An 11,917-nucleotide genomic window follows, 5' to 3' on the forward strand; every position below is an offset into this window, starting at 1 on the left:
TATTTTAATATTGTTGCTTCAACTTTTCTGAATCTTTCCACTTCGCCTATCATTTCTTATCAGTCAGCGACGAATAGACCAGAACTGATCAGAAATTTCAGATTGAGAATTTTGCTTTGGTTAATACCTGCAATACATTTTTTGCTGTATGCAGGAGGATCACTTTATAATGAGTTGCATTAACTCTTTTAGAATGTATTTGTGGTGGTCGGAGGAATGTTCCTTCTTTCAAAAGTCAGGAATGATTCAAGTAGGAAGTAAGTTATGTATTTCATGTTCTTAGCAGATAGGTCCTATCAGGACTTCTTTCTGCCTCCAGCAGTCCCTATCTACTAGGTTCCACCCCACACAACACAATTCTAGAAGATCATTAACTTCCAGCATTCCAACAGCATCTCAGAGATACAGGTAATGGACACACACAAAATACTATAGTATTCATGCTTCCACCACAAATGATCCTAGATTCTTGGGAATGAACCTCTGTATTTATAGTGACACATCCTCATTCCAGCTTGTGTTCCTGTGTTCTATTTACCAATTGCAACAAGGGCACCACATAGTAAACTAGGCTCCTGTGAGCTGGATTAATTTAGAAGTGTCTGGTCTCAAGAATGTATAGAGAAATTACTGAAAATAATATGAATACAAGAAAAAAGAGCATCCACACTAGGGCCAGAAACATCCGGTAGCCCATTGATTACATCCACGATTCTGCTGCCAAAAATTAAACTGTTTTTCATTTTGCACACCATTTCCTGCTCTACTCCGGCATTTCACGTGTGTTATTTAATCATGTTTTTAGATTCAAGATTTTAGTGAAATCTTTAGATGTTACAGCCTGATTTAGAGGAAAGCAGTAATGGCAAACATATGCAAACAATGATTGTGGTCCCATATCTAACTACTCAAACCACCCATGAAAGAATGATGTTCTAATAGTAAAAGTGCTGCTGGTTCTACCATGGGGAGAGACTATTTTGATTGCTGTGACAAGGACCGAAATGTGTTGGCCTGCCCCCAAATTTAAGGTGGTTAGCTCACCACTATTTCCAACAACGTCAGATTCTGTTAAGATTACAATGTAAACCATGGTGGTCTTGTAGATAAATTCATAAAAACTGCTCTGCCCTGACATGCAGTGAAAGAACATTGGGCAAGTGAATGACATTTTAAATGTAGCCACTGTGAGTTTACCCCAATTTGGGGATACATTTTCAGTCCCCAGTCACCTCATTGCAGTTTTCTCATGCCACCATGAAATGGTGGACCTGTTCCACTAATGTTTGTATCCCAAGTGGCTTTTGCAAAGTAAATGGAAACCACTTTTCGAGACTGTTTCAGCTCTGAGAGGAAAAAACTCAAAATGTGTTGGTCCATAAGCAGTAGGTCAGGAAGGGATGATGCCTGCTCTACACCAACTGTTTGTCAGTCTGGTCTCCAGCTTAAAATCAGGTCATTAATTGGGGTTTGTCTGAACTTCTGAATATGGTAATTGAGAGTTGTGTTTCAAAGTGCATCTTTCCCACCAAATGTAGCAGCCATGCAAGCCTATTCACTGAGCTCCAAGCAGAGCGCAGAATGGCAAAACTCTAGAAACTCCTCCGGCAGAGTGCATTTTATCACCCACTTCTACTTTACACCTCCCATCAATTTACATAATTCCTGTCTAAAGTCCACCCAGGACCACAAGAGTCCTAGCATGCATGATATGAAAGACACTACAGAGAGCAGGTATTGCTTAAATGCAAGAAACTCTGTTGAACTTGAAAGAGTTCATTAGGCTGTTTCCTAGACAGATTTAATTTTGCGTTTAAAAAAAAATGGCAGCAAAAATTGCCTTTTTGTAATTAAAACCATTTTGTGCTAATATTGCCATGAATGACACTTTGTTAATTGAACTCTAATAATGTGCCAATGTGTTGTGCTGTTGCAAACAGTTCATTTATGGGATACAAGATTTAGGGCCTGATGGGTACTCTATTACAACTGTATTATATACTATGGAACAGACGGGGGCTGCAGATAGATATTTTATATGATTATTGATGATATTGGAGAGAATAAGCAGGTCAGTCTGAACTGCTGTGTCTGATTCAATACCCATAGAGAGTTGACTAAACCCATAGACAAAATCAAAGAATATTTTGCATCCTCTAGGCAGTATCAATAAAATGTTCTATCAAGAATATACAAATGATTTTCCATGCCTGCTAGGATGGGGTTCGCAACAATAGAGTCCAGAATTTAAAAAGGAAATCTACCTGAAAGGTAATCAAAGGAAACAAAATTTCAACAGAGAAATCAAGAGTGTGGATATATCAGAAAAATGCCATGTTACAAGGTACATAGTGACAAAACATTCTAATGAAAATAAATTTGGTTTTGGAAGAGTAACAGTTTCATCTGAGAAAATATGTCAGTTAAAGTAATAGCAATCCTTAGAAGCCATTGATTATTAAAAGTGTTATTATTTCGAGTTACATTACCAATTGAAAATCTGAACATGTGACCAAAAATGCATTCCTTAACAAGTAATGCCACGGACCATAAATCATCTGCTGAACACCAAATACGATCACATGTTACAGTAAACATTGAAGTCAGACACAGGATTACCAGTTATAATATACTGCTGCATGGTTTTTAAAATACAATAACTCAGAATGCTTTGTCAGTTTTGAGGCTAAGTAGGTGAATAAATTGGAGTAAAAGAGGTCTCTCAAAATTGTCAAATTACTGCTTTATCCTGGCCTTCTTGATTAGGACAATTGCATGGTAATCCGGATTTACTAGTTTATCAATCCTACCTTTGCCAAGGTAGGGTAATTAAAACTAGTCAAGAGGAATCAGTAAATCAATGTGTACCCATGTGTAGCACCCAAGACAGAGATATACCGATAACAAAAGCAAAGGCAGTAAAGACTTAATGGCAAAGTGGAATTGCAGCAGATGTTCTAAAGAATATTTTCCAATACCTGGTTGTTAATTCCTGAATTTCAAGTATCTGTATCAAATGGAGAAAGTAGATTGTGTATACCAATTTTTAAGACAGACATGATCTACTAAACTTAAATGGTTTCAATTTTTATAGCAAGTTTTTGTGAAAAATGGTTGAACCATCCTACTGGAGATTATTTGGTTCCTGTAAGCCAAAGAGGATTCAGAAACGGATATTGCACGATAGAGAGTTCAGTCTTCCAAATGTTTGTTTCGGGCTGTGGCAAAAGGGTCCAAAATGGATTACTGAAATTGAAAATCACCTCACAAGAGAGTCCTGTGGGTTATGGTGCTCAACTGTCTGTGTTCACATATGAAGTTCTTAGATAGGGACGTATTCTGCACACTGATTTTTAAATTGCTACATAGCCAATTTGCCAAGCCATCTCTTGAAAACTTGGTATGAGCTTAATTTTCCATTCATAGTGTAAAATGGTGCAAAAAAGATAAGGTATTTCTTGCTTACATAATGGGTATAGCATCAACATCTTGTTTTCACTAGCCTAAAATTCCATTGTATTTGATGTTTTAGCAGACCTATTCTCATTCTTAAATCCATCTTCTCACTTGCCTTGATTGCATTTTTCTTAAATAGCTACAAGTTAACCTTTTTCTTAGGGCCGTTCACATGATTGTTTCTGATGTTTTTCTTGCACAGTGTGAAGTCAGAGATAAAAATTACTGGCTTGCCTATATATTTCATCAATTGATTTCATGTTTTTCTGCTTTCAGACCCTCCCAATGTTATACCCAATAGGCTCAATCTTAAATTCAACTTGTGTATGTGTTTATTCCAATTTAGATCAGATATTATTACTGTATGCTTGCACAATAAATAGCCAAATAATAATCAGTAGGTGCAGCGTTGGCACTGGGCGAAAAACTTTACATTTATTGCAATATTTTAAATTTTGCTATATTTTTGGTTGTATGATGGAATCACACATGCCATTAACACACATGCCTTTACAATGCATTTATTACAACCCATATGCCTTTATAACACACATGCCTTTACCACGGAAAATTTGACCACGCATATGCCTTTACCACTTTACCATGCATGCCTTTACAACGAAAATGTACATATTTTTAAGGTAAGTAAAAAGTATATATGCTTGTGTGTGTATTATATCTATCTATCTATCTATCTATCTATCTATCTATCTATCTATCTATCTATCTATCTATCTATCTATCGCCTACTGGTGGATGCCAGTAGATGGTTATAGTTAGGATCTACTGTCCATAGGAAAAGCGTTTTTGTTTTGCCAATAACTTTGGCGTCATTTGACAAACCTTCACAAACATTTTCAAAGCTAGTACAACAGTCAGTTCAGCTGCTGTGTTGAAAGTTCTGAGGTGATTTGTTAAGCTTGGACGAAGAAAACATTTGGGGTCCCAAAACACCTTTTCCCCGTAGGGATTTTCAACACAACTGCAGCCCGAACCACTGGAGGGAATTGAACTAAATCTGGCCTAAAGATAGCTCTTGGTCCAGAAAGAGCCATTTTTGTCATTTGGGGGAAATCCAATCAGTAGTTTTAGTGTTATTAAAGGAAAATAAAATAAAGATATCTAGGGACGCAGATCCTTTGTGGATCCAACTGCCCCTTTGATGATATCTGATTGACTGCCTACGCTTCAGCCAGGAAATGTTGGCAGCCGTTTTGGTACTCAGACTCAGCCAAGTTCCCAAAATAAAGTTAAAAAAAGAAAAGGGGGTAGAGTAGGAATACCCTGACCCCCGAGCCCTGGTGCTGGGGTCTCCCAGCAACCACACCAGGGCAAAAAAACATTTTTTGTACATTTTTCTACCTAAAACACTTGAGGATCCACGAATCCAGGGCAAACATTTAAAAAAAACAAGCACCTTTTCCCCATAGGGATTTTTAACACAACTACAGCCCAAACCACTAGATGGAAGTGCACCATATTTGGCCTAAAGGTAGCTCTTGGTACAGAAAGAGCCATTTTTGTTATTTGGGGGAAATCCGTTCAGTAGTTTTAGTGTTATTAAAGGAAAAGAAAAGAAAGATATCTAGAGATAAAGGGCCATATGTACAAACACTTTTTCCCATAGACACAGAATTGGTAAAAACCTTTGCTACATCTGGCCCAAAGATTCTTTGTGGATCCAACCGTCCCTTTGATGATATTTGATTAACTGCCAACGCTTCAGCCAGGAAATGTTGGCAGCCATTTTGGTACTCAGACTCAGCCGAGTTCCCAAAATAAAGTTAAAAAAAGAAAAGGGGGCAGGATAGGAATATTCAGACCCACTAGCCCTGGTGCTCAGGTCTCCCAGCAACCACGCCAGGGCAAAAAAGCATTTTTTTAAAATTTTCCCGTTAAAACACTTGAGGATCCACGAATCTAGGGTAAATATTTTTAAAAAACAAGCACCGTCTCTGGCACTTGTTTAAAGATTAGCCCCACGGTGGGTCAGGTCCCAGGGTCATTGCGTGTATAACAAAGTTGGGAGGGGGCATTTTTTCAGCCCATTAGATCATCATCTCCCTGGGGCTTTATGTATATATTGGAGGAGGCCCACGCAGACCCTCCCCCTCATGATCCTAATAGCCCCGGGAATCACCACCTCCCTGTGGCATTAATGCAAAATTGGAGGGAAGCTACACAGACCTCCCTCGTGTGGCTCAGAAGAGCCTCACGGACCACCTTCCCATGCATTTAAAACTAAATTGGAGGGGTGGTGCATGGGCCCCCTCCATGTCCATGTTGCGCCCAGGGCCAAGAAATGTATATAAGGGGGAGGATGGCAAGCAGCCCCCCCCCCTCCCGGGCCATATACGGAACCTTTGGTGAAAATAACAGAGGTTGCAAGGACGTTATAGTTAGGTTGATGTTTTACCCATCCAAAGCCTTAGAAATTTGGCAGTTATTACTCATAGTTATACTTATGTTAAGAAACTGTAACTCGTGGCCTAAAGTTACTTAACGGCACAAGTTATAGTTTCTTCAGATAAATATAGCTATAAGTATAACTATAACTATAACTGCTGAATTTCAATTTTTTTTATTGGTAAAACATCAATCTAACTAAAACATCCCTGTAATCGTTGTTTTTTCTGTGAGTTTGTATATTTTTTTTATGTAAGGTAATTTATAATTACCACTGCAGTGCACAGCCTTTTCAGCGATGTAATTATTTGTATCCATAATTTATACTTGTACTCTAATGTCCTAATTTGTATTTATTTTTTTGCAATATATAGCTATAGCATTGGTCCTTTCCATTTTACTCAGTTTGAAAGTATTACAAATTTGCTTGTTTAAACCTACACTACAATTTTACCGATGGTCCATTGATTTATTCACCAAGGGTCTGGTCCTAAGGTGCCTTAATCAGGGCCGAACAGGCCTGTAGGGCCCTGTGGGCTGGTCTCACCCATAGGGCCTGGTCTCAGAAATCACTGTGTAAGATGTTTTTTAGCACTATTCGTGCCTAATTTCTGAACAGATGGGTCCCCATATCTTACAAAATACTCATCCAGAGGTTTTACAAGCTCAAAATACAAATGATTTGCAAATTGGGGACACTTTTTAGCTACAGGGCTTGTTCATGGGGGCCCACTTTTATTTGGGTGCCCAGGCTCTCTTTTGTGTCGCAATAGGACCCTGGCCTTGGTGTACTGAAGGCTGAACAAACGTTATAAGATCATTAATTTTTTTAAACCTCTAAATTATTTCACAATGGGTCTATATCCCAACATCAGGTCTGCGAAATATATAAAATTATGTGAAATTACGTCTTAATAAAACCAATTTTATCAACACACTTGAAGGCTAGAAAACCATTCTTTATGTGATCTGAGATGTCACTTTTTTAATTGGAGAACGAGCCCATAACTTATATTTTACCTTGATGAAAAAATGACTAGTCCCCATTTTTCAAGAACATAATGTTAGAATTACTCAGGATTTAGAGCAACCATTAACTTATGGTAGTTATCACATTTCATGTTATGAATTGTTCACATTTTATGGATGTTTCAACAACTACTGTGGTACGCCTGAGGGAATCCTGGACTTGAATCAGAAAACTGGTGCCCATTGGTTTTAGATGGAATTCACTTAACCTAAAGAACTGTTCTTGATGTTTTCTTCTGAAGAGAAACATTCTAAAATTTAAAACATAGAATTACAAACTTTGCAGTGCACCCAACAAGAAAAAAGTCCAAATATTCAAAGATTCTTGTGGCTTCTTTATTTTTTCTTCCAACATCTTTGAGTCCATATTGTTTAAAAATGATTACAGCCTCAACCAATGCATTTCTTTTGAACAATGAACTTCTTACGTGCACCAAATTGACTACTAGGGAACGGTGTGGGAGGTGCAGTTTGTTCTTCATGTCCACGGAGCTCAGATATTTACAACCTAAATCATGTCTACAGTGTATTCAGAATGAACCGCTTACAAACTTTCAGTTGAAATTGCTACAGGGACATCATTCAGCACTGAATTGCTTTTAACAAAGCTTGCTTGACTTCCTTGTTTCTCAGAGTGTAGATTAATGGGTTCAACATGGGAATCAACATTGTGTATATTACAGAGACCACTCTCTCCTGTCCCTTTGAGTAGCTTGCAGGCCGGAAATACATAAAAACCACTGTACCATAGAAAAGGGAAACAACTGTAAAGTGAGAGGCACAGGTGGAGAATGTCTTCTGCCTCCCTTCTGAGGATGATATCTTCAAGATGGTAGAGATAATGTAGACATAAGAGACAATTATGACACAGAGAGAGACCATTTCAGCAAATCCTCCAAGTGTGTATATCAGGATCTCAATGAAGGTGGAGTCTGAACAGGATAGCTTCAGCAAAGGTGGAACATCACAAAAGAAATGACTGATCAGGTTAGAATGACAGAACTCCAGCCGAAAAATGCTGACTGTGACTATAAGAGATTGCAAGAAGCTAATTGCATATGAACCCGCAACTAATTGATGGCAAAAACTCTTCCTCATGATGGTGGCGTAGAGCAGCGGGAGGCAAATGGCAATGTAGCGGTCAAATGCCATGGCAGCAAGAATATAGACCTCTGTTGTGCAGAAGGCAGCAAAGGAGAAGAGCTGTGCTGCACAGCCAGCAAAAGAGATAGTTTTTCTCTCCACTAGTAAGTTAGACATTGTTTTGGGGGCCACAGAGGAAGAATAGCAGAGGTCTAAAAAAGACAGGTTGCTAAGTAAATAGTACATAGGTGTGTGAAGATGGTGATCAATATGTATCAGCAGGATTATTCCAAGGTTCCCTAGCAGAGTGCAAAGGTAGAGAAAGAAGAAAAGCAACAAGAGTAGAATCTGGATCTCAAGTCGATCCGTGAATCCCAACAAAAGAAATTCGGTTATTGGTGTCTGGTTTCCAACTTTCATCTGTTAATTAGAGAAAAGCAAAGCATAAAGGCAACCAATAGATAGGCGTATGTACACTTTTAATAAGGAGGAAATTATTGATTTACAAATTCATCACTTTGAATATGCAAGAATGTGTACTCTTCTGCTCCTCTCTATTTCCTGTTGTTCCTTTGCCAGTCTTCATTCTCATAGACAGTTCAGGAGCTGCTGTTTGGCTGACTGTTCTATTTACTGATTGACATAAGCCCCCAATCATACAGAGCATGAATTAAAGCACCCATTTATTCCAGCAATAATACAATTTATCTGTGTTCCTCTGTTTGCAGTGCACATTTTCTCCCTGTACCTCTCTATCATCCTGTCTTTATTTCATTTATTTTGGAATTAGAAGAGTGAAAGAAAAACATGGAATTAATCAAGTACACAGATATGACAGAGAGGGGAAAATACATTTTGCCAGAAAATAAGAATGCACTGTCCTACAGGGGCTTTACTTCCCCTGTAGGGAACCAGAAACATAAACAAGTCAATTTAACTTATAAAGAACTGATCTCAGTTTGAAGGTGTTTTCTTCAGTTCCATTCGGATCCTGTCCCATTCCACAGAGCTTTAAAATAGAAAAATAACTATGTTTATTATGGGTCACCTGAAGGATGACAGCAGTCTGCAAATGGAATATGGATGCCACACTGGCCCAAAATATTTCCAAGTTCCTCAGATGTGTCTACAGAAACTTTGGTAAGGTTGCCACAAAAGAAACCAACCAGCCAAGGGACCTGCCCTTTCTAAGATAATATCATGATTTTTCTGGCCAAAGCGGGAATGATAAGTAATGCTTTAATCTAAAAAATACTTATGCCTACATTATGAGTAGTTTGGGGTCAGGAATAGCAATGCAGTATCTCCATGTACATTGTCATTGGAGCTCTAAGAGGCAAAAAAAAGTGTATCTTTTGTAGAGAGCCATTCAGGCTCTCCTATACAATGTTACTATCCGGGGTTATGTGGGCTGGTGTGATTTGAAAGTGTATAAGTAAAGGGGTCGCACTGTTGACCAGCAGACTCTGCGACACATCATACAAGCAGTATCTGTATGGGGTCTATCGCAGCGCTGCACACCGTATTCCTGCTGTGCATACGAGGCAGATGAGCTCATCGCGCCTCCGACTTCATCGAGTGCCTGGCACACACCCCAAGATATCTCCTGACATGTCGGAAGCCTTGCGGTGAGCGGCCTCTTGCTTACGGTACTCCGTCTGGCTGGCAGATTGACACGCGGTGGCCCATCGGTGCCTGTCCGCACATGCCTGTGTCCATCATCGTGCCTCCTGCGTGTGAGGCCTGCACCACCTGCTCACTCCTGTGGCAGCAGTGGGTTCCGTCCATCAGGAGGACGCTCGCTCACTGGCGGAGAGCGTGTCTGTCGGTGACTATGGATTCCCCAGGGAGCGTGCTGATCGGGGAACTCAGCCCCTCTGCCACACTGTGAAGCCCCTTCCTGGTGGCTACCCAAGGAGTGCCTCTCATGCTTCTGCTCAGAAGGGGCTGGATTCCGGAGGAGTGGTTCTGTTTCCTCACAAGGGACCTCATAGCCAAGCGAAGGCCTTTGCCTGCTCATGGAGGTGCAAACCCCCCCCAAAAATCAAACAAATATATACTGAAAATGCAACAGTGCACAAAAAAAAATAGAGTTACAGAGGCCTATCCACAAACAGTGTCTGTACCAGAGAGGTCAAGATACCATATAGACAACAGGGACTAAGACAATTGATTGTAACACTGCTGGGTGCTGCGGGCTCACAGCACAATAAGCTCAGCACAGCAACACCGTGACCAGCAGCAGCCAGCGCCTAATGTGGGAGCCCATTCATCGGTTGCAGGGCTGCCACCTTTCAGTCAGTGGGCTGACACTGTCATAGCTGTGCTGCAATGGTGTCATTGGCTCAGACGACTGTACAACTACTTCTGCACCACCAGGGAAACAGACAGTGATGAATTGTATGAACTCTTTGAAACGCTCCCCAACACAGGAGGACTCGAGGATTTTTATGCCACTGTGGCAGCATTAAACCAGTACTTCGATCCCTAGTTAAACCTGGATTACAAACAGTTTAAGCTTCGCCAAGGGCAAAAACAGTCACAGAGGCCCTCATTAGGATATTGACGGCAAATCCCACTTACTGCCACGCTGACTGCCGCCAACACACCTCCACAGCGGCAGATATCCGTTCACCATATTATGACACACACACACACCAATCCGTCACTATTCAGCCACAGACACAAGTCCGCCACGCCAAAGGTCAGTGATAAACTGGCAGTATCAAAACCCACAGAATAAACGCCCACCACATTATGACCCATGAATCACCACGGCAGACATTCAATGGCGGTAAACCATTGGAAGTACACAACTCTGCGTTCAAAATACATACACACATACAAAACAGCACCACATTGGACAATTCAAACAACACACACCTGCACCCATACACACACCACATTGACACACCCACACCACTATAAAACACCCACCCACATTACACACAACCCCTTACGAATGCAAACCATTGGCACGAGACAGACACCACGACTACAGACAAAACAACAGCCACACACCACCTACACATATACACCACCCACGCACCCCACATCACACACCCCAACTCATTACCCTACACACCCTCATCTACACAACTCACATAACACCCATGGCACCACAAAGACAGAGGAGGAGCTAAGGGTCATGGTGGAGGAAATCATCAGTGTAGAGCCACAGATATTTGGAGCACAGGTGCCGCAGATATCCATTGCTAGGAAGATGGAGCTATAATGGAGGATTGTGGACAGCGTCAACGCTGTGGGACAGCACCCCAGAACAAGGGACGACATTAGGAAGAGGTGGAATGACCTATGGGGGAAGGTGCGTTCCATTGCAGCAAGACACCAACTCGCTGTACAGAGGACTGGCGGTGGACCCACACCTCCTTCCCCACAACTAACAACATGGGAGGAGCAGGTCTTGGCAATCATGCATCCTGAGGGCCTGGCCAGAGTAGGAGGAGGACTGGACTCTGGTAAGCCAACTCTATACTGTTATCACCCCCTACCTGCATGTCATCACATACCTCCACCCTTTCCCTCACTACCATCACTCCACCACCTCCCACACACCCTACCATCACATCTCACTCATCCCAATGCCAAGCCCTGCATGCCATACCAATGCATGGACAACACAAACAGCCCTGCATTTACACTCATCACTACAGCATGCACACTATAGAGAACTAATCATCACACCATACACCAACATACACAAGTGAAAGCTGCCAGTGCAAATACAAATAAAGAGGACAAACCACCGATGCACAATATGTCACACACAGAAACAATACCACAGCATTTACATCCCCACAGATATCCCAGCCAACGTCAGCGGGGAAGAGGTGCCAGCACTATCCAGTCCCCCAACTGAAGAGGCCCACAGTGATGTCAGCAACTCTGGTCGCCTGGATCTGGATGACCAACCTGGCCCATC

At 41.2% G+C, this 11,917-nt stretch overlaps 1 protein-coding gene across 1 annotated transcript; it reads right to left on the reverse strand.

Annotated features, from left to right (window-relative positions):
* Positions 1-7,473: 7,473 nt before the first annotated feature.
* Positions 7,474-8,394, reverse strand: LOC138287120 (olfactory receptor 5AU1-like). Its single transcript, XM_069227481.1, has one exon. The coding sequence runs from the start codon at positions 8,392-8,394 to the stop codon at positions 7,474-7,476; it is 921 nt and encodes a 306-aa protein (XP_069083582.1).
* Positions 8,395-11,917: the final 3,523 nt, after the last annotated feature.

Source organism: Pleurodeles waltl, chromosome 4_1 (genome assembly GCF_031143425.1).
Source record: "Pleurodeles waltl isolate 20211129_DDA chromosome 4_1, aPleWal1.hap1.20221129, whole genome shotgun sequence".
Classification (NCBI taxonomy): domain Eukaryota; kingdom Metazoa; phylum Chordata; class Amphibia; order Caudata; family Salamandridae; genus Pleurodeles; species Pleurodeles waltl.